Consider the following 23,954-nt stretch of genomic DNA (forward strand, 5'->3'; position numbering starts at 1 on the left):
ACGGGCCATTAGTTTTAAAAATGTTGCATAGAATCGTGAAACAGCACCAAAGATATTGGCAAATCAAAAAACGATTTTCCTATGGAAACTAGGTCCTAACTATAACTACCTACTGGCGACCACACACACACACACACATATATATATGATATGGGTAAGGGTGTTTTTAGGGTTTATGAGTGGGTAAGGGAATAGGGTGTAAAGGGCAATTTTAGAGTTTAGGAGTGGGTAAGGGAATGGTGGTAAAAGAGTTTTTATGGTTTAAGGGTGGTGGTAAGGCTATAGGGGGCACTCACAGGGGTGCTGAAAGTGTAATTTATTAAATATATTATATATATATATATATATATTTATATACACATATATATACACATTTATATTTTACTGACCTTATATATACTTACCCAGCGTTGTAAAGGAATGCGTACTAAAGGTATATGCATGGAAAGGCAATACATGGTAAAGGTATTGCATTGTAATGGATACATCATAACGGCATGCGTTGTAAATCTATGCGTGGTAATGTCATACAGTGGTAATTATTAATCTATAGCTTCCACCTCCTTGCGTGGAGATTGAGTGGCTGCAGTTGACAGCTTTCGACCTTCCTCCCGAAGTCTGTAATGTAATCTTGGCAGCCAGGCGTCCCTCTACTAAAACGGTTTACGACTGTAGGTGGAACAAATTTTAGCATGGTGTGCAGCAAAGGCTGTAGATCCCCTTTCTGCCCCCCTTTCCGAGGTTCTCCTCTTCCTTCTTTTTTTGGCCCAGCAGGGCTTTGCTCTGGGCGCTCTAAAAGGTTATCTTTCAGCCATTTCGGCCTTTTATGGCTGCCTGATCAGTCTTCCCTTTTCAAGTCCCCTATTGTAAATTAGGCCATCGAAAGGCATGTCCAAAAGAGTCGATTGGACATCTCCCGAAAAGCCAGATGTTCTCAAACAGGCGTAGCGTCTGAGAGCTACCGCCGTTGAAACCGTCCTGCCTAGTTAGTCAGCAGTGTCCAGTCCACACCTGATGCTGAACTTTGCTGCATCTCGGCCCACTGTAACGGCACGGGGAGGACAGCCCCGGCCTCCTCCGGGCATTGTGGCAGCACTTGCGCAATCGTGTCCCACACAGAGTGCTGGTACCGGCCCAAGAGACATGCAGTGTTCACCGACTGCAGTCCTAAGCTGGCGGAAGAAAACATTTTATTTCCAAGATGGTCCAGCTTCTTGGATTCCCTATCTTGTGGAGCAGTAGGGAAAGTGCTACCTTTGGACGACGAGGCTTGAACCACCTGTGGGGAGAGGAAAAGTGGGTCGCCCGGAGCCATGCAGTGGCGTCAGGCGATGTTCCTGTCCACAGGAGCCCTCGTGTTGGGCTTGGACCAGGAGTCCAAAAGGGCATCAGTGAGGGCTTTGTTAAACGGCAGCACCTCAGTCAGAAGGTTAGTCCTGACCGCCACCGTAGGAAGCTCAAGGCCTCAGCCGCCCTATGGAACACCACTGCGTACGATGCTCCCTCCTCCGTAGCCACTGGCATCACCGAGTCTGTTAGAGGGTCACCAGACCCCTCTCAGTCCTCCTCATGATCATCCATTGGCCGCCAGAGTCACGGCGGAAGGGAACACCAGGGAAGAATGTGGGCACAAAATTACCCATCTGCTTCGGTACCGGCGAAGAGCGATGTTGGTCCGGCTCTGCGTTCTAGTCGAGAGGGAGGCCGGCGTTGGCAGCGTCAGTCGTCAAATGTCGAATCGCCGCCGGGGTAAGACCAGTGAGGTCGACCGGCGCCGATCCGGATCCAAGGGGAACCTGCGTCGTCAGGGCCAGAGCCGCCTGCGTCAAAGGCAGAGTCCGCGGGACCGAAAGTGCGCCGGCGGAGTCGGGCTGCCCAAAGATGGCATGCATCGCTTCATAAAACAAATGAAGCTGGGCAGTGGTCGCTCCGACTCCCGGGAAGGGAGGGAAGCGCGGAGTCGAGCTAGTGGGCTCCGCAGGCAAAGTCGGAGAGCGACAACCCTCCGCATCCTGTGCCGCGTTGGCCGACGGACGGGGAGATGGCGAGAGTGAAGATGCTCTTCGCCTTCTTCTTGTGCTTCGACTTACCCGAGGAGTGCGAAGACTTCGATGACGATTGGCGGTGTATCCGCGACCGGTCCCGCGAACTTCCTCTCGACCGGGACTTCGAGTGACGCGGAGCGGACTGCCAAGCCTCCTTTTGGGACCGCTCCCGCAAAGACTTCGGAGCCATGGCCCGGCAGTCGGAGCATGACTTCGGGTTGTGGTCGAGCTCCTGGCACCAGAGGCACACGAGGTGCGGATCGGTAACGGACATCAGCTTGTGACTGGAGTCACAACGCTTGAAGCCTGGACGATGGGACATCCCTCACGCACCAGGAGTCTATAGAAGACTCGAAAAGAGGTCAACAAAAGTCAAAACAGTTTTCTCCAAAAGCTGCAAGCTTCTCTCCTGATCTGCGCTAGCTAGCTCAGAAAAAGAAAGAACTGACGTCAGCGCGCATGGGCAGCGTCTAAATAGATAATGCAACGTCATCCTGGCAACCACGACGCAGACGACGGATGTGTTGTCGGCCGACGCCACCTACCGAAGCGCAGGGGCACTGCTAAGAAAAAATGGCTCAAGATCCAGTCTGACACCTGGGGGTAATTCTAAGGTAAGGAATCTATAACTAATTGTCTCTTTCAGATGTATCGTTATTTACCAGGTGCGATAAATAACACATATTCTTGTAATTAGGGACTTAGTCGAAGGGCCTGATTACATTTAGGACTCCCCCCCCCCCCCCCACCTCTCCCCCCGACTTGTACATAAATCCCTGTTTACACATGGGTCAGAATTACAAGTTCAGTTTTATGTAACACAGCTGATAATTATCAGATGGATTAAATAAGTAAAACTTTGTTAAATTTCGGATTGTCAAACCTGCCGAAATCAAACCGGGGAACACCATATTGTATTTACCGTATGATGTGGAGGTTAGAACGTTAAACACAGAAATCTGCATGTTATTCCCAAGAAGCTCATAATTGGTGCTATTTATCGCACATGATAACGTACCCCGTGGTATCTTTATTTATAAGGTGTGATAAATAGCTTCTATACTTGTAGGTCATTCCTTATGAGAAATTGTGATATGGGCTCCTGGCCTTTATTTAGCTTAGGTGAATTGTATTGTGTGAGCTCTTGGGCCCCCATGTCCCTGTGTATTATCGTGGTCTGGGCAGAATGCAACACTCTGTCATTAAGTTCCTAGAGTGCTCCAGGACCCTGAGATGATCATTTAACAGGTTTGTAAATGTGCTTGTTACGGATAACCACGTGCAGCCTGCAAGTCACTTGATTGAATCATGCAGCCCCACTAGGTCTTTAGTACTTACAAGCTTGATAAAATTGTGAAACCTGACTAGGAATAACACAAACACTTGCTATTTATAGTGCATCTACACTGCATAACTGTAGCAGCAAAGTATAGAGATAAAACAATCTTGCACTTGTTCCAAAGAACAGAGATAAATCTTTATTCCTACTCAAACAAGCATGAGCAGAATAACATCAGCTAAAAGGACTAGTTTGAAAAAATGACCAGCTGCCTATGCCACCCCTCTCATAACAAGTCAGATGAAGGTTGCAATGGAGGCATTTCCAGGAGGGTATTTCATAGCTAGAATAGTTGCACAGTAAACTATTCTTTCCCATGATGGTGCTGCCAAGAGACATGTTCATGGATCATCTCACTAATTTATGGAATTAATACACCTAGTTGATGCTGCCATTCAATTAATACAAGCCAATTCAGTAATAATACATTGGCAAAGCCATTAGGTCTTGGAAATCTGAAAGTTATTGGCGTTGTCAATGTTATTTAGTAATGTTGATGTTCAGCATGGCTGAAAATCATGTAAACAAACATTGGTAAATGCATTACAGTTTGCTTACGTGATCAATAATACTTGTTTTTGGTTGTAAATTTTAGCTTGTTGAGCAGTTGTAAAATATAAGTTACTGAAACTTCGTAAAAGTGTTCTGACTTGTTTACTGAGAAAGGCAATATGTGCATTAACGGCGATTTTAACACAATTATGGATTTGCAGGATTTGCCACATAATCCATCCGCAGATTCATAATCTGCAGATTTTAACCCCCCCCAAAAAAAACTGTGAGCCCTTCACTGAATTTTGCTGGGGTGTAGGGTCATCATTTTATGCTACGCCGTGGCCTTGCTGGCAACACCCTCCTTCCAAATATACCAAACACACTGGGTCGCGTGACTTGAATCTTTTTTTTTTTTACTTATTCTGCACAGAGAGCTGACACAGCGAAGTTGACTTTCGGTGACGTTCCGAAATCCCAGGCTCCCCTGACTCAGCCTGGTAGCAGAGTGCAACCACGGACAGCGCAGAGCGGGCTGGCACTTGGCACAGACAGATTAAAGGTAAGGGTGGTGGTGGTGGTTATGTGTGCATGTGCCGAGAGGAGTGCAACCAGTGAAGACATATAAAGCCAGATAAATAGTGCCATAGGCTTGTGAGCATCACACAGAGGGAGCATGAAACCCTGGACACTGCAGCCAAGGTGAGAGTTTTTAAATCTTCACTGAGAAACACGAACCAAGCTAAAGTCCACCCATGTTAGCTTACTCACCAGCACTGGTCGCATTCGTAGAAGTTACGGCTGGCTTCGGCCTCCAACCCCCTCGTACAGACTCACCAGGCCCGAAGTTCGTGTAACTCCGAGTCACTGAGTAAACAAGTAATGAAGTGGGTCCCTGCTTGTTCCTCGGGGGCCCTAGGTAATGCTTGCTTTGTCCAAAGCGCGGAGAAGGAATATAAGGCACGTGGAGGATCACCACGGAGATAATAACAGTGCACTGAGGCCAACGCACTTGGGCAGTGCTGTAACTTTAAAGCACGGGTGTAGCTTTTGTACTGACAGCAGCCTGAGACGCTTAACCCTTCCGCTGCGTGCGTCGGCCAAAAGCCGCGCGAGCACTACCTCCGTAGTGCTGCGCACGTCCGTTGGCCGTCGCGGGCCGCCCGCGCACGGAAACGCCCGCACCTCGGCGGATTTTCCGCCGCGGTTAACGGGTTAAAGGAAGATTCACCAAAGCGGATGAACACAGTACTTAGCCGATGGGAAATTGATTAGAGAAGCACCAAGATATAAAACAGGAAATAGAATGCTACAGCCATCAGAAACAGAGAAAAAGTAAGTGGCAAGCACATGAAGCAATGAAAGCAAGGGGGCGGGATGTAAGCTCCTTTTAAGATTTATATTTAATACAATAGAGTTCGAAAGCGCTGTGCAGGTGAAACCAAAAAACCATGACCCAGCGTGCGCTGTATTGTGAGTTCACATATTTGAAAGCGCATTCATGCGCGATAATGAAGGAAAATGTTTGGGTGAATTCACATACTTGGGCTACAGCACACAAGGAGCAGCTCTTAAAGAAACAAACAAAGTGCCCGAGCTGCACTGCCTGAGCCCAGCTCCCACAGCTGCTCCTGGCCAACTCCTGGGCGCATGCCCAGCCCCCAAAAGCAGAACTGTTTTTGTCTGCTTGAGTTGTAGTGTGCTCCATTGAAACTCATCTGCCAGAAGTTGACAATTATGTTTAAATGAGAGGGTGCGGTCGGTGAACTGGGAGAGTGAAAACGCATGCGCTGTCTAGCCAAGACCTAAATCTAAAGAAACAGATGATCATTCACCTATGGGGGTCCACATTAGCACACAGAGTTTATAGCAAGCGTGGGCCACTGCAGAATGAGGATCTCAGTTTTTGTCTGTGTGATTCTGTTTATTTGTATAGCTTTTGGAAGAAAAAAACACTAAGCTGAAAAAAGATTTCGAATGTGGTCATTTTGTGAACAGTGCTTGCGAGTTATAAAGACCTTCAAATGGATCCCCACAAATCAAGGAAGACAGTCACCCACGCACTCATTAACAGCAGACTGGACTACGGAAACGCCCTCTACATCGGGATCAACAAGTCCCTGCCCTGCAAACTCCAGACCATACAGAACACCGCAACCAGACTCGTCCACGGCATCCCTCAACACCTGCAGAACCTCCACTGGCTCCCCACAGAAAAGAGAATCATCTTCAATATACTCACCCACGTCTACGAATGCCTTCACAACACCGGACCCAAATACCTCAACGAGAGAATCTCCTTCCATGCACCCAAGTGAAACCTCAGATCGGCCCACTTCGCCCTCGCCGTAATCCTGCGGATCCGCAGTGCCAGAAAAGGGGGAAGAGCTTTCTCCTACATCACGGCCAAGACCTGGAACGAACTGCCGATCAACATCAGACCCCCCCCTTTCCCTGAACATCTGCAGGAAGACACTCAAGACCTGGCTCTTCGACTGCACAGAGCTGCCTAAATCCCTCCACCCCCTAGTGCCTTGAGACAATCACGGGTGAGTAGTGCGCCGACAATTTCCTTGATTGATTGATAATCTGTAGGTCATTTACAATTGCTTAGTCGCACAGATTAGACATGAATTAATAAGAGAAATGATAAGTACTTCAGCCCAAAGAATAGAATGTTTAATTTCTGACAATAGTGCTCCGGTGACCACACAATGTTGAGAAAAAACAGTAACAACAAAAAACAGTGTTTAAAACAATGAACATGAAGGCACTCAACAAAGAGAGTAAGCTCTGTTTGTAGAGGATATCTGCGTAAAAACATGGATGGAATGATTAAACCCAACTGCCTCAATGTCAACTGTGTTCTGACCAAAGAATGGGTGCAGGGACATCATCAGGACTAAGAATTTTCCAGCCAAAACATTACTCAGGGCCAGAAATAAAAATAAAGATCATTCAGGCAAGGGCATGGCCATATATTTGGCCGATCTAAATCGCAGGATTACGTCTAACTCAGAGTAAGATGGCCGCAAACAAAAACAGCCACAATATCGGATGGATCAGGTAGAATCAGCGCTTAATTTATGCTGGTATTTGCTGGTGCTCGGCAATTACTCATTTCTCATCACCAGCACGTATTTCTGAAAGTCACCACATAGTGGCGCTGTCGAAAAAGTTACTTACCTTCGGTAACGATGTGTCTGTAAGAGATAGTTAGTTGTAGAATCCTTACCAAAGAATTCCCCCCAAGTGTCAGACTGGATCTGGAGACTTCTCTTAGCAGTATCCCTGCACATCAGTAGATGGCGTCAGTCGACTGCGAGTCCGCCGTCGGCGTCATGGTCACCCGGATCACGTTGCGCTGCCTACCTAAACGCCGCCCCTGACCACTGACATCAGTTCTGACATGACTTTCCGCGCAGAGCCATGAAAGACACCGACCACTGGTGCTATGATCAGTGTATGAATGTAGTTGTGCACACCTTTCTTCTAAAATAACAACTCTTATCACAAATATACTGCTATGCGTGCAACCCCGTTGGAGGTAGCCAATCCTCCTGAGTAATAGACAATATAAGCGAGTGAATCTTCACTCGATGACTGGTTGCACAGCGACTATTCACTTTTCACATACTCACAGTAATCTAAGGAAACAATTTTTATCAATAGCTCTTTATGTTTAGAACCTTGCATTTTAATGACATGCTCACAATCTACATAAATTCATGGTGTACATTCTCATGAATTCATTGTAACACAGTCGGTCATGTAAACAAAACATTATCCTAATAAACAGCTTAAACGTCTGTGACATCAGTTGTCCAATGCATTTCGGGATTAAACAATCCCTTCTTCAGGGGCTTTAAATATTGTTGAGGACAATGCGTTTAGATCAGTGCGCTCAAAACAAAACTGTGTTCTCTTCTTTACGGATATCTTTGATTTCAACACTCCTCATCCAAATCATCAAACAAGGTGAAGAAATTACCTAACAACGCGTTTGTGCCTCTAGGGCCCTGTAATGGAGATCCTGTCCCTAGAAGTCACTTCGACAAGCGGGGAGGATGGGTGGGGCTGTAAGGAATCTAAAACTAACCTATGTCTCTTACAGATACATCGTTACCGAACGCAAGTAATTTGTTCTTCTGAAAGAGGCAGTTAGTTGTAGATTTCTTACCTTAGAATACATACCCCAGCAATACAAGCCCCGGGGGACGGTCTGCAAAACAAGTTCACACCTGAAAGTCCTGGAGGACCGAATGGGCAAAATAGCCGTCTCTCCAGACTGGGCTGTCCAGACAGTAATGTCTAGTGAACGTGTGCAGAGATGCCCACGGTGCCGCCTGGCAGTTATCAAGGAGTGGGACTCCACGTGCCAATGCAGTGGTTGCCTTGTGGAATGAGCACGGATCTTTCTTCGCTAAAGTGTAGCAGATTTTTATGCAAAGAACAACTCACCGAGGGATGGCAAGTTTTGAACAGCCCGGCCTTTCTTGTCATCTACATAACCAACAAAGAGTTGAACATGCACCCGGAAATATTTAAGGCGGTCAAGGTAGAAGGACAGCGCACGTTTAGGGTCTAGATGGTGGAGTCTCTCCTCCTCCTCCTTGGAAGGGTGTGGAGGTGGGAAAAAGGTGGGCAAAAGGATCAACTGTCCTACATGAATTGGTGTACCACTTTAGGAAGGAACAAAGGCCTTGTCCTAAGCACCACTTTGTCTGGATGCACAGGGAAGAAAGGGAGATTGGAAGACAGAGCCTGAAGCTCACTCACTCAGTGAGCAGAGGTGATGGCGACAAGGAGAGCAGTCTTCAGAGTGAGGAGCCTGGGAGGACAGTTGTGAAGAGGCTTGAAGGGAGCACACATGAGATAAGTTAGAACAAGATTCAAGTCCCACTGGGGAATTGTGAAATGAGATGCAGGAAAGAGAGGAGTAATGCCCTTAATGAACCTATTTACAATAGGGGACTTTAAGAAGGATGGCTGATCTAGCAGCCGAAGAAAAGCAGAGATAGCAGCAAGTAGCCTTTGAGAGTGCCAGGGCAGAGCTCTGCTGTGCCAAGGAAAGTATGTACAAGAGGACCTCTGAAAGAGGGGCAGAAAGAGGGTCCACAGCCTTTGCTGTGCACCATGCCACAAACTTTTTCCATCTACAGGCGTATACCGATTTAGTGGAGGGATGCCTGGCTGCCAAGATGACAAAACAAACTTCGGACTGAAGGTCAAAAGCTGTCAACTGTCCCCGCTCACCACGCAAGCAGGTGGAGGCTGAACAGGTTCGGGTGAAGAACCATCCCCTGCTGCTGCGACAGAAAAAAGCATTTCAAGGTCTGGGGAAGTGTCCAGACCACTGGCGTCACCCAGGTCCTCTTGCCAGTCCGGTTCTTCAAGTTGGTCTGTTAAAGAGTCCAGTGACCCCTCCTAGTCCTCATCACCACCATATGAGTGGTAGGGAACACCAGAGATGAACAGGTGAACAAAAGTACCCTCCGGAGTCGGTTCTGTCATCAGCCCGGCTCCATCTCGGGGAGGAGGATGGGGTTGGCGCCGACCAGGGGCACAGCTGGCTCCGGGGGCATCGTCGCTGGGAAAGGTCGAGTGAGATCGAACGCCGTCGATCCGGATCCAGGCCTGAAGCCGCAGGGTCCTCCAGCGTCGGAGCCACAGGCATCGAAGGTCCAGGACCACGACCCGCTCCACGGGGCCTTAAAGCGCCCCGGCGGTGTAAGGCTGCCCAAAGACTAGGTGTAAGGCCTCATAAAATTTGCAGAGTTGGGTAGGGGATGCTCCAACTCCCAGAAAAGGGGGGAGGTGTGGCGTTGTCGTCTCTGAATCAGGCACCGTAGACAGAGCCTTTGAGCAACAACGCTCCGAATCCCACGTTGCACGGAGAAGGTGAAGAACGAGTGTGCTTCTTCGCCGCCTTCTTGTGTTTCGGCTTACTCAAAGACCTTGACAACTTGGAGTGCAACAAGGAGTGGGGGCTCCGCGAACAGCCTCGAGACCTTTCTTTCAAACGAGACCAGGAACGATGCAGGTTGTGGTTGCGTTCCTGACACCACAGACAAACTAGGCGCGCGTTCGTCACAGGCGTTCGTCGCAAGGCATGAAACTGGTCCATCAGCACGCAGGGGCGGCGTCTAAGTAGGCACCACAACGTCATCCCGGCGACCACAACGCCGAACGCGGATTCAACCGACGCCAGCTACAGACGTGCAGGGGTACTGATAAGAAAAATCTCCGGATCCATTCTGATGCCTGGGGGAAATTCTAAGGTAAGGAGTCTACAACTAACTGGCCCTTTCAGATTATTTTTGTGAAGATTACGTCCGAATAATGTTTAGAAATCCAGTATACAGTAAAGTTTAATGCCTAGGCCACTTTTGCTGCTTTGTATGAGACCAAGTAATCCAACCTGGCATAATAGTTAAAGTGGGATAATTTTTTGGCAACAGTGTCGCTGACATTTGGCAGTGGTAGTAGGTGGAGTAAGCTGCACTGGCCAGCATGAATTACCTTAGCTCCAGGCCCTTATTTTGTTTTGCAAGTCAATCGGGAAAGCAGGAGAACAAGAATTTGGGAGCCACTGCAAATATCGGTGTGCTGTTTTGAGGGATCAATCTTCTTCATTAAGTCACTAAGAAACACTTTTTCCTATACCGATTATTGCCCTCAGTTATAGGTGGTTTGTACAAGTAGGTCCTGTTTTCACAAATAGCTTGTAAAGCATGACACAGGGCACTTTACTTCCTAGTGCCAAGGATCTGCAGGCATCTCGTATTTTTTAAAATAATTATTATTTTAAAAGCAACCACCACATCTCTTCAAGCTGAAATCTGGAAGCAGTCTCAGAAAGTCAAAACTTGCATGAGATGGAATGTAAAGGTAGACTAAATTCTGAAGATTCTGAGAAAAAAAAAGACTGACTTTCTGCAGAGTTCATAAAGGATATATAACTGCATCTTTTTTGACACTGTGAATGGACTGGGCTGAAGATTAACATAGAATTCCATGAACTCTACAAATCAAATAGCTCACTCTGCACACCATCCTGCCTTTGATTAAATATTTCAGCCAACCTATTTATCCGAAACAAAAGTGCTAAATCTAAAAGAAGCACCCTGTTCTGGTATTCCATAAGCGAGACAGAGATGCACCAAGGTGTTCTGGCCGTTTTGTTTTAGGTGGGTGAGATTTGGGAGGTGAAATGTATGGGATTAAATCCATGGTAAATTTCCAAATCAAGACACATAGTTCAGCTTTACTCTGCTAGAGATCCGGTTTAATTCATTCTGCTTAGTAAGTTTACAGGTTAAACTTTCTATTTATCTATGTGTGTGCACATACCTGCATCATTTGTGCCATTAGATATGGACGAGTCAAGGGATTCTGTTGTGTCCGGCCGTTTTAGACTAGTTCCTGTGCTGCTATGTGTTAGCACATCTGCAGAACCTGAGGAACTAAAAAATGGGCAACAAATCAGGAGACCCAAATGACAACTTTCATAGAAACATTACACAGCTTTTACTTAATAAACAGTGTAAACTGAATAAGCAAGCTGAAAGGCACAAGAAATCCAATGGAGCATTTCCCACAAATTATCAAATCTGCTAGTGCATATTAAAGAAACATGGTCTTCCCTTATGAAAAAAAACAGAAACTTACAAACATATCATGGACATGTTAGGCATTCATCTTTTTGAATCATTAAATTGAAAAGTAACAATGCCAGAATGACTAATTGAATGTTGTTTAAGTGGTAAAAATAATTTTAATGCAGTTACTACTGAATAATTCCGAATCCTAAACGTGTCCAGCTGGCCCATCCTGAACAAACTTCAAGGCATTTGAAAGGCGTGGCAGCAACAGTGCGGTGCATGGGGGTGGGTACTCAAGGCTCGACCGAATGTATGCAGACTCACAGTGGAGCTTGGGTTAAAAATGGGAGCAGATTTAGGGCAAAGTTTTGTGTTACTCTTGATATAACCCAAAACATAATACTGTATCTGGAGTCTTTCAACACCCCAGAAGTGCGAGACCAGTCTCTCTGGCATCAATGGTGTTTCTAAAGTGACTCCATCGATGCCGCTGGCCTCTTCAAGCCTGCTTGTGCATGTTATCTATCTCCAGGCCTCTTCTCAGCCTTATGCTTGAGGTTTGAATGTCAGGGTGGAAGAAAACTGTGTTATATGTGTGCAGCCGATAGAGTTCCTCTATAGGGTAGGAGGGGATTACGACGTTCCTGCGTCAGAGGACAGTAAACATGTAGAGAATGTTTCCCATTCAAATCACCATTTTTATACCTATTTTGACAGGCTAGGTGCCAGGATAATGGAGTAAAGTCCTGGGATTGGAATGCTAGGCTGGCTCTATCACAATTAGTGTCAGTCTAGGGTATTAAGTGTATTCTTCATCTAATCAAATTCCTGCAGGGTGCCCATTGTAGAGATTTGATTACATCAAGGACAGTCTGCAAGTCTGGGGTCCATCCAGACCAAAAGAAGTGGCACCTAAGGGACACTGTGATGTCCTTAGGCCAGTGAAAAGAACCTTAGTTTATTATGTCCTTTCAGTTTTAAAATCTAAACACAATGTTCACAGGGAGTCAATAGAGGAGAGGAGTTCTAAGTTTTTGATGTTGAACATTTTCTCTCGCACACTGGACAAAGGCGTGGGGATACTTATAATCTTGAACTATGAACCTTCCTCCAAGCATAGGCATCCTAGAGATTAGACAAGGTTTATTCCATAAATGGGCCTGCTTTTCAGTGGCAAAAGAAAATTGTTACCTTTTTCTTTGTTTAATCTTCAATCCAAAATTAGAGGCTGTTGTACAGCTCATACTAATGATAACGGGCATACTCTTGACTGTTTTCTGATATAGTGGATGCAGAAGATACTTCTATTTCACATTTCACACCATCAGATAATAATCACCAAATTGCAATAGACCAAGCTGTAGGGTGACAAGGTTATCACCAACAAGCTGACAGCTAAGATAAAGCACATGCAGCAAATGTACAGAGCAGTTGTTCTGCATGTTGAGAGAAGTTGGCCAGCTGAAGCGCTGCCAAAAGTGTAAAACTACAACCAGTATGACGCCATCTTATGTTCAAGAATTTTTAGTGCGCAATCTCACTAAGACGCAAAGAAGTAATTGGCTTCGGTAATCATTTAATTTTCAAGAAAGATCGAAGTCAGTAATTAACAGAAAGGAACATTTCACTTACCCTGTAAGCATCTGTTCATGGCATGCAGTGCTTTAGATTCGCATGCTGTGCATACTCTGCCATCTAGTTTTGGGTTTGGATGTGTGAAAGTTGTTTTTCTTCTAAAACGTTTATCAAGTCACAAGAAGGGTGACTCCTCCTCTTGGTGATAATGCAAATGGGAATCAACTTCAGTGTTAGACTGTTTTCCCACACGGCGGGTGAGTATGGAGTGTGAAACAAAGTGCTAAGAAAGGAAAAAGATATCAGGAGAAAACTGCAACAGCCACACTTGTCTAGGGACGAGGGTGTGCGCATGTGAATCTACAGCACTACATGCCACGAACAGATGCTTACAGGACAAGTAACATTTTCGGATCGAGGCATGTGTGGCTGTCCTCCAAAGCAGAGGTCTCTAACCTGTGGGTGTTGCATTTGTTTGGAAAAGTGTATGTAGCACTACCAGACCCATGTTAGTTTGTTGGTATGCTAGAACATCCACACAATATTGTTTAATAAAAGTGTGTGGTGTAGACCAGGTAGCTGCTGTACTAATGTCGGATATTGGGATATTCCCCCGGAAGGCCACTGAACCTCCTTTCTTTCGAGTAAAGTGTGCTCTAGGAGGAGCAGGTGAAGTTCTTTTAGCTTTAGCATAACGTGTTTGAATGCATTTAATTATCCATCTGGCAATGTCCGATTTGGATACAGCCTTTCCTTATGAGGTTGGGAGAAAGCAACAAAAGGTTGTTGAGTCTTTCTAAACATTTTAGTCCTATCAATGTAGTACATGGGGGTACTCTGGACGAACAAGTTACTTACCTTCGGTAACGATATATCTGTAGGAAACATTAGTAGTGATATATTCCTTACCTTAGAATTACCCCCGGGCGTCAGACTGGATCCGGAAAGTTTTTGTCAGCAGTATCCCTGGGCATCGGAAGGTGGCGTTGTGCGGCTCCTTGTCCGTCGTTGGCGCCGTGGTCACTGAGATGATGTCGCGGCAGCTACTTAGACGCCGCACTCGCGCGCTCACATCAGTTCTGTACACGATTTTCCACGCCAGAAAACGAAGAGCCATGCAAGATACTGACCACTGGTGCCTTGAAACAAGGGCCATGAAAGGTATAACAAACCTATAAATCAGTTCGGGAGGTTGGGTGGGGCGGTAAGTAATCTATCACTACTAATGTTTCTTACAGATATATCGTTACCAAAGGGAAGTAACCTGTTCATCTGAAAGAAACACATAGTGATGGATTCCTTACCTTAGAATAGATAACCCAGCAATACCAACCCCGGTGGTGGGTCTGCGAACCAAGATCACACCAGCGAGGCCCACGTAGGTGCCTGACAGATGTCTAGCAGGAAGAAACCTCATCCCAAAGTGGTAGTGGCTGCAGTCACACTGGTGGAATGGGCGCGCAGCCCCAACAGAGTTTCCTTTTTAGCCAGAGAATAACAGGCTTTAATACACAAGACGACCCATCGGGAGACAATCCGCTTGTGTACTGCCCGACCTTTTTTGGCGCCAACGTGGCCAACAAAGAGCTGGTCATCCACCCGGAACTGTGTGTGCGGTTCAAATGAAACGAGAGCACACGTTTTGGGTCCAGACGGTAGAGCCTCTCTTCCTCTCTAGAAGGAAGCGGAGGTGGAAAGAAGGTAGGCAAAGTGATGGTCTGCCCGATGTGAAAGGCAGTGACAACTTTTGGCAGAAAAGATGGACGTGTCCTGAGCTCACTGTCCGAATGGAAAGATGGAAAAGGAGGCATACAAGAGCCTGGAACTCACTCACTCCCCTAGCAGAGGTGATGGCTACCAGAAAAGCAGTCTTCACGGTTAGCAGACGAAGAGGACAGTTGTGAAGAGGCTCAAAGGGAGTGCACATTAAAATATGTTAGAACCAGGTTCAAGTCCCACAAGCATCACAAAAGGAATATGAGGGAAAAGGTGAGTAATGCCTTTGAGAAATCGATTTACAACAGGGGCTTGAAAAGAGAGGGCTGATCAGGGAGCCTGAGAAAAGCCGAAATAGCAGAAAGGTAGCCCTTGACAGTGCCCAGAGCAGAGCCCTGCTGGGCCAAGGAAAGAAGAAACAGAAGAACTTCTGAAAGAGGGGCAGAAAGGGGATCCACAGCCTTTGCTGTGCACCATGCCACAAATCTGTTCCACCTGCAGGCGCATACCAACTTAGTGGAGGGCCGCCTGGCCGTCAGACTAACATTAAAAACTTCAGGAAGCAAGTCAAAAGAAAACAACTGCCGCCGCTCAATCTCCACGAAAGGAGGTGGAGACTGGACAGGTTCAGGTGGAAGAACATCCCCTGCTGCTGCGACAGAAGATCCTCCCGAAGAGGCAGTCGGATCGGGGGATCGATTAACATGCTGAGTAGGTCGGGATACCATACTCTTCGAGCCCAGTCCGGAACCACAAGAATGACTTGGGACCGGTCGCGCCTGATCTTCTTCAGCACTCTGGGTAGAAGTGGTATAGGCGGAAAGGCGTACAACAGACCTCAACTCCACTTACGACGAAAAGCGTCGCCTAGCGAGTGTCACTTTGAAAATTCAAATGAGCAGAAGTGCTGACATTGCGCGTTCTCTTCGGTGGCGAATAGATCTAACCAAGTCTCTCCCCACTGTTGAAAGAGACCTTACGCCACGTCCAAGTGAAGACGCCATTCGTGGTCCATCATGCATCTGCGCTGAGTTCGCTCGCCCTGGCGTTCAGTGAACCTGCCAGGTGTTGAACCACCAGGGAAATACCCTGATGTTCCAGCCATGTCCACAGGCGCAGGGCCTCCTGACATAGGGTCCACGACCCCACCCCGCCTTGTTTGCTACCACATGGCGGTGGTGTTGTCCGTGAACACCTGCACTACTCTTCCCCGAACACTGTGAAGGAATGCCTTCAGTGCAAGTCGGATCGCCCGAAGCTCCAGAAGGTTGATATGGAGCCGGGAATCCGCCGGAGACCAGATGCCTCTGATCTCCGCCTCCCCCATGGGACCGCCCCATCCCAGGAGGGACGCATCCATCAGTACTATTTGCTCTGGTTGGGGAAGGGAGAGGGATCTGCCTTTGACCCAATGCCGGTTTGTGAGCCACCACTTCAACTGTCTTGCAGTGCCCTCCGAGATCTGCACGGACTCGGACAGGTTCCCCTGGTGCTGCGCCCACTGAAACTTCAGGCCCCACTGCAGAGCCCGCATATGCCATCTGGCATGATTGGTCAGCAGGATGCAGGAGGCCATGAGGCCCAGCAGCATCAGGGCCAGCCAGACCGAAACCCAGGACAGAGGCAGAAAGATCGGAATCAGAGCCTGAATATCCTGGATTCGTCATTCGGGAGGATAGAGCCGAAAGAGCGTTGTATCCAGAACCGCTCCGATGATGAAGAGCTTCTGAGAGGGAATCAGGTGCAACCTTGGCACATTGATGGAGAACCCCAGCAAATGCAGGGGGTTGGCCGTAGTCTGGAGGTGGGAGATGACTGTCTGGGGCGATCCCGCCTTCAACAGCCAGTCGTCGAGATAGGGGAAGACTGGAACCCCTGATCTGCGCAGATGAGCTGCGACCACCGCCATCACTTTCGTGAACACCTGAGGGGCGCTGGTAAGGCCAAAGGGGAGCATGGTAAACTGAAAATGCTCATGGCCTACCGTAAACCGCAGGTAACGCCGGTGGGCCGGCAGGACGGGAATATGGAAATACGCGTTCTGCAGATCAAACGCTACCATCCATTCTCCAGGGTCGGTGCAGACAAAACCTGCGCCAGAGTTAAAATCTTGAACTTCTCCTTCCAAACAAAGCGGTTCACGTTTCGGAGGTCTAAGATAGTACGCAGGCCCTTGTCCTTCTTGGGCACCAGAAAGTAGTGGGAATAACAACCACAACCTACTTCTGGCTCAGGAATGCGCTCGATGGCCTCCATAGCCAAGAGGGCAACAACTTCTGTGGTTCCCAAGTCCGCGGGCACACTGAGACTGCTGCTGCTGCAACCTGTGGCTCTGAAGCGACCGTGCTGGGGCGCCCCTTCCGTTGCCACGAAAGAAGCGAAAAGCAGAAGGCAGAGGAGGGCGAGTGGCCGACAGGCCCAAGGACTTGGCCGTAGCCTGTGAGTCCTTAAAACGCTCCAGCGTGCTATCTGCCTTGTTGCCAAAAAGGGGAATGCCATCAAAAGGCATGTCCATCAGGGTTTTCTGGACATCCCCTGAGAAGTCAGTAGTCCTCAGCCAGGCGTGGCGGCGTAGAGCCACCGTTGTGGAAATCGCTCTGCCCAGCGAGTCGGCGGTGTCAAAGCCACATCGTATTGTGAACTTGGCTGCATCTCTCCTCTCACTAATAGCTTTCAAGAGCACTGTCCGCGTCTTCTCCGGACACTGAGGCAGCACTTGCGCCACCGTATCCCATACAGAGTGGGAGTAACGGCCCAAGAGGCATGCGGTGTTCACAGACCGTAGTCCTGAACTGGCGGAAGAAAAAATCTTCTTCCCAAATTGTTCCAGTCTCCTGGATTCCCTATCCGGGGGTGCGGTAAGGAATGCGCTTGGACAACCAAGCTCTCAGGGGTGGGGCATTGGGAGAGGAAAAGGGGGTCGTCCAGGGCCGTGCGATGGCATCGGGCCATGTTCCTGTCCGCAGGAGCCCCTGTGTTGGGCCTGGACCAGGTGTCCAAAAGAACGTCAAAGTGCATCATTAAAAGGCAGCAGTGGCTCTGCAAGAGGTAGCCGCAGGCTGAAGCACTTCTGTCAGGAGGTTAGTCCTGACGGCCACAGTAGGGAGGTTGAGGGCCTCCGCCGCCCTACGCAACACCACTGCATAACTTGCATACCAAGGTCAGGGGAGGTGTTGAGACCACTGGTATCCCCCAGTTCCTCTACCCAGTCCGGGTCATACTCACATTGAGCTGTGAGAGGGTCCTCAGAGCCCTCCCAATCCTCCCATTCCTCCTCAGGCTGATGTACAGGCCGAAAATACGGAGATCGGACATAGGGGTAGAAAGGCTCCATCGGCGCTGGAATCGGCGTCGAGCGACCCCGTTCCGGCTCAGTGTTCATGTTGGGGCTGAAACCGGGGCCGGCGTCGTTCGGTGCCACGGGCGATGTCGGAGGTGGTACCGGTGGGGCCGACGTCAGTCGAGGTGTAAGGAGGTCAACCGGCGTCGACCGGGATCCAGGCCTGGATCCTTGGGGGCCCTGCCGCGCCAGGGCCGAAGCCAACAGTGATGCCGGAGCCGCCGAAAGTGAAGGGCGAGGACCCCCAGTCGGGCACACAGGGCCCAAAGGCGCGACGGCAGGGCCCGACGGCCCAAAGAGGCTAGAAAGTCCTGCAGCTGGGCTGGAGTTGCCGATGGACCTGGGAAGGGCGGGTAGGCCGACGGCGACACCGTAGGCTTCGCCGGAGCCGCCGGGGAGGCACCACCCGCACCCTCAGCCGCATCGCGCAACAAGCGAGGGGAAGTCGTCGAGCGATGACGCTTCTTTGACTTCTTGTGCTTCGTCTTACATGACCCCGAGTGCGAAGACTTCGATCCAGAAGAACGATGGTGATGGCTCCGCGACCGGTCCCTCGACCTCCCATGGAACCGGGACGATGAGCGACGCGGAGCCGACTGCCGGACCTTCAGCAACTTTCGGGACCGCTCCCGCAAAGAATTCGGTGCCACGGCCCGGCAGTCGGGGCACGACTTGGGGTCATGGTCGTGCCCCAGGCAGTAGAGACACATGCGGTGCGGGTCCATCACCGACATCATCCAATGACATTGCCCGCAAGACTTGAAACCGGGCATCCATACGAGACCAGGAGTCGATCGACTTGAAAATAATCGAGACAAAAAGCCTCAAAAACACAGTCAAAAAATGACTTAGGGTACTACTCTCTCCGGACCTGCGCTTGCTGTCGCGGAAAAAGAAAGAACTGATGTCAGCACGTGAGGGCGGCGTCTAAGTAGCTGCCGCGACGTCATCTCGGCGACCAAGATGCCAACGATGGACGCAGAGCCGACCGACGCAACCTTCCGATGCACAAGGGTACTGCTGATGAAAACTTTCCGGATCCAGTCTGACGCCTGGGGGTAATTCTAAGGTAAGTAATCTATCACTATGTATTTCTTTCAGATATCTTAAGTACGGAGAGCCCGTTCCGCAACAGTCTGGTTGTGGAAAAAGGACATGAAGGCCAATTGATTGATTGAGATGGAAAAGAGAGACTACTTTAGAAAGGAATTTGGGGCTGGTGTAAAGGACAACCCTGTCGCTATTGCGTTGGAAGAAGGGTCCTTCCGAGGTTAATGCCTAAGGCTCACTAACATGCCTCAGTGAGGTTATGGCAATTAAAAATGCCACCTTCCAAGAAAGAACTTGAAGGGCAAGTGTGAAGGGGCTCAAATAGAGGGCCCATGAGTCATGTGAGGACAATGTTAAGATTCCATGAGGGTGCAGGGGTAACCCTGAGTGGAATCACTGTTTTGAGATCTTTCATAAAGGCCTTAACTACTGGCATTCTGAAGAGAGAAATGTGTTGCCTCCTGTGAAGCTAGGCAGCTTCTGTGGCTAGATGCAACTGTATAGAAGTGAAGGCAAGTCCAGAGTTCTGTAAAATGAAGCAAGTTACAATGTTTTGTATTGTAGCCTTAAGGGGGTCAATTTGTTTAGAGTGACAATAGCAGACAAACCTCTTCAATTTGGCTGACTAGCACACCCGAGTGGTAGGTCTGTGGGCTTCCCTGAGAATGTTTATGCACTCAGGGGGAAAGATTTAGGAATCAAAATTTTATGACCTATAGAGCCAAATCGCTAGGTTGAGGGACTTGGCATCTGGGTGCCTGATTTTTCCATGGTTCTGGGTGAGAAGGTCTGGCCTGTTGGGGAGCTTCTCCTGGGGAACTAGGGAAAGGTCAAGGAGAGTTTTAAACCACGGCTGGCGAGCCCATGTGGGAACTACTAGAATGGGCATAAGATACATTTGCCTGAGCCTCCAAACCACACATGGAGGGAGAGGAGGAAAAGCGTAGGCAAATGTCCCTGACCAAGTCAACCATAGTGCATTGCCGTGGACTGTGTGTGAGGGAACCAGGAGGTGACGTTTGGGCATTTTACGTTGTCCGTGGTTGCAAACAGATCTATTTGAGGGAAACCCCATTTGTGAAAGTAATGGTGGAGGACTTGCGGGTGGAGTTCCTACTCGGCAAAATCGTTGTCCAACACAGAAAGGTACTCTGCTAACAGGTGGATGTTGTGACTGAGAGCCCTACGCCAAATGGTTTGAGACAGCTGCGACAGTTGTGGAGAGCGTGTTTCTGTAGGTAATACATGGCTGTCATACTGTTCATCCGGACTAGGACAACCTTGCCTATTAGGTAAGGTAGGAATGCTTTCAATAAAAGGTGAACAGCTAGAAGCTCTAGGAAGTTGATGTAGAGACCCAGGTATTTTGTCTCCCACAGACCCTGCACTGTCCAAAGCTGTAAATGTGCATCCAGTCCCATGAGTGACGCACCGGTTGTAAGAATGGTGTGCGGAACAGTGTTGAGGAAAAGCCAGCACACAAGAGGTTGTTGGTGTTCCACCACAACAGAGAGTAATGAGTGCAATGGACTAGCAACACTAGATCGTCCCAATGATCCTCTGTCTGAAACCACTGTTGAGGTAAGCATTCCTCTAACAGACATATGTAGCCATGCATGAGGTATTATGGCTATGCAGGAGGCCATCATGCCTAAGAGGTGTTTGACTGTCCTGACTAAGCTGCTGATTTGGTTAAAACAAGGGGATTAGACTTTGAAAAGACTATCCTTGCAGAATTGGGTTGGGCTAGGCCTATTTGTGTGTGGAGAATAGCTCCTACGGGTTGGAGGCGGGACTAGGTGTCACTGATGGTTAACCCTAGGTGATGAAGCAGATCTATTGTAATCTGCATGTGGTTTTGACACTGTTGAGTGGCATCTTCAAGCCAATCGTCCAGATATGGGAATACGTGGATGTACTGTCTGTGCGGGTGAGCGGCTATTACTACAAAACTCTTGGTGAATATCAGAGGTGCGGCAGTCACCCCAAAGGGGAGGACTTTGAATTGGTAGTGCCTTCCTCCTACCACAAATCTAAGATATTGGTGATGTGCTGGGTCTTTTGGAATGTAGAAATGGGTGTCCTTTAGGTCTAGCACAGCCATGAAGCGGACTTGCTTAATAAGCGGAAAGCAATCCTGAAGGATTACCATATGAAAGTGTTCAAAAAGGATGTAGTCCTTTAGCGGTCTAAGGTCCAGAATGCGCTGTAGTGATAGGCCTTTTTTGGGTACTAGGAAGCATAGTGAGAAAACTCCTATACCTTGCTGATGGATGGGGATGGGTTCTATACCCCTTTGAGGAGGAGGGCTTTGACCTCCTCTTTGAGGAGCGTATAATGTTATACTGATACCCTGTGTGAGCGAGGTGGAATGTTGGGAGTTCTAGAAGTGAGCTCCATACAACAACCATGTTGGATAATATCCAACACCCACTGGTCTGAGGTGACGGTCTGCCATATGGGTAGAAAATCTTTTAAACGTCCCCCAACAGGTAGTATACGGTTGGAAAGAAGAAGAGAGAAGTCAGCGCTTGTTGACGGGTGTAGCTCCTTTTGGGGAACTACCCTTTCCTCTGGATTTATTGCCCCAGTAGGATCCCTTGAAGTAATCCCTGAGAGCTGTCTGCTGACCCTGGATGTGTTGATAATAGGTGGGGGTGTCAGAGGAGGTTATTTTTTAACCTCCTCAGTAGGAGGGGCGGCAAAAGGTGCCACGGGGAGCTGGTGTTTGTCGTGATCCCATTGCTTTTGCCATCTCTGTGTCTTTTTTTAATGTTCTCGAAAAGTTAGAAACACCTGGGGGCTAAAAAGCGGATAACCATCAGATAGGATGTTCAGTAGATTTTGCTAAACCTCCCTGTGGGCCCGGTCATATCACTCAAGGAGACCCATGAAGTTTGCAATTCGCCAATGGTTGGTTGGTTGCGCTGCTACCCTTTTCCCTGACCCATCAATTTGTTTGCTCTCTTTATCTGGTGGCGGGGCATCTCCGCTGGCCTGGGAGTTTGCCCGCTCAAGGGCCATGGTAATGCCAGCTCAAGGGCCATGGTAATGACTAATGTGTCAGATGAAAGCTGACCTCGAATATAGATGGGGGTCAGATGGGGAGGCTTATACTTTTTGTCCACCCTAGGCATTACAATCCTAGCTCTAACAGCATCTTTAAAAATTTATGTGGTATGTCTAAGCGTGCTTTTCATCTTTGGAAGGTATTGGGTGGAGTGGTGAGTGGAATAAAGTGTTTTGAAAAGAAAGATCGTCTCTAAGGGATCCTTATAAAGTTCCACCTGATGGAAGAAAGTGTCCCTACCGATGAGTTCCTGATATGATATAGAGTCATAAGGGGGTAGGGGGAGGTAGAGATCAGTGTCTGTGTCCCCCAGTGGGTCAATGACTTTGGTATCCCATCGTTCGCCCTGTGGAGGAATGTCAGAAGTCACCTCTCCCCCACCCCGGAGGTGAAATGTGAAGTGGGTCCCCTGGAGAATGAGGTGGGGATGGTGAAGGCAAAAGAGGTGGAATGGGTGGTTGTGATGGTGGTACAAGAGGTTCGGGACTGGTAGCCTCATCTGCCTTATTGCGTATTTTTACATGACCTGGAGTGGTCAGGGCTTCTTGGGATGACAACTTTTGGTCGGCTGAGCAGCAACGGCCAAAAGGCAGGAAAGGATGCAGCCCATATAAGGCTGGGTGACGAGTTGTTTTTTCATGGAGTCCAGCTGTTCCTGCAGTCAATGGAGGATAGGCTTGACCGTCGTGCCTAAATCTGGTTTTGCGATTTTCTGTTTCAAAAGGGTTTTTCGTTTCAGTGCCAATGGTCCAGTCAGTGTGGAGGCAGTGGAAGCAGACTCTGTGGCGGCTCAGTGCTGAGGTTCCGCTCAACGCTGAAGTAGTCGGGGCCAAGGCACTTGGCTTGGAAGCTTTCTTCAGGTACAATCCGGAGCTGTGAGGGGTGACCAAAGCAGTTGCTCAGCACCAAACATGGCCAGTAGGTAGTGGAGAATCCGGAGCCTCTGTCTGGTGCTCCAGAGGGGCTGCATGTTTTTAATTGAAAGGACGGTAGAGTAGGTAAGCGGTCCTCTATCTCCAGGTCAATCTCCAACTCGGATCAGGAGCTGCTTTCAACAGAGAAGGCCTCTTCCTCTGCAGCCGATGGCTAAGGCTGTTCTCCTCCATGTCGCTGGGTCTGAAAAGGTATATTTTATCAATCGTCCTAAGCGAACTCTCGAGGCAATGTGCACAACGGTTGCAAAGAGTTTTCTTGGAGTGGAAGGAGAGGCAAGTGTCGCAGTTGAATTTGCTGTATTCGGGAGACAGGCACAGACTCCAGACCTGATGTAAGTCGGTCTGAGGGTACTTCGTGCGGCAGCAAGTTCCATCAACTGAGAGTCATTCTTGAGAGACACAATAGAGACAGGACTGGGCCCTGGAGGGGCCGTGGTCGATACAAACCCAGCTCATTGGAAATATGAACGTCGATTTGCAAGGGAAAAGAAGATGTGTAATCAAAGACAATACCGACAGAGTGGAAGTTACTACGTGAACTGAAAAGAGTACGCAACAGTGACGAACTGGAGCACAGAAGCAAACGTCCCAACCAGTTGGCGGAAAGAAAATAATTTAACAATGAAGTTGATGCCCATTCGCGTTATCACCAAGAGGAGGAGTCACTCTACTTCGTGACTCTAAAAACTTCTTTGAAGAAAAACAACTTGCACACATCCGTAACCAACACTAGATCGCAGGAGTATGCACAGCATGCGTATCTACTGCCATACATGCCTCAAACATAT

The 23,954-nt window shown here is 48.5% G+C and overlaps 1 protein-coding gene across 12 annotated transcripts in view; it reads right to left on the reverse strand.

Annotated features, from left to right (window-relative positions):
• OSBPL9 (oxysterol binding protein like 9) overlaps positions 1–23,954 on the reverse strand; it is a 1,355,357-nt gene that overhangs the window by 382,401 nt on the left and 949,002 nt on the right. For all 12 annotated transcript variants that reach the window (XM_085602637.1, XM_085602632.1, XM_085602635.1 and 9 more), the window contains one exon: positions 11,230–11,342. In XM_085602637.1, coding sequence (XP_085458763.1) covers positions 11,230–11,342 — 113 coding nt within the window. The remainder of the gene's footprint in view (positions 1–11,229; positions 11,343–23,954) is intronic.

The sequence above is a fragment of the Triturus cristatus genome, chromosome 4_2, assembly GCF_964204655.1.
Source record: "Triturus cristatus chromosome 4_2, aTriCri1.1, whole genome shotgun sequence".
Lineage (NCBI taxonomy): Eukaryota > Metazoa > Chordata > Amphibia > Caudata > Salamandridae > Triturus > Triturus cristatus.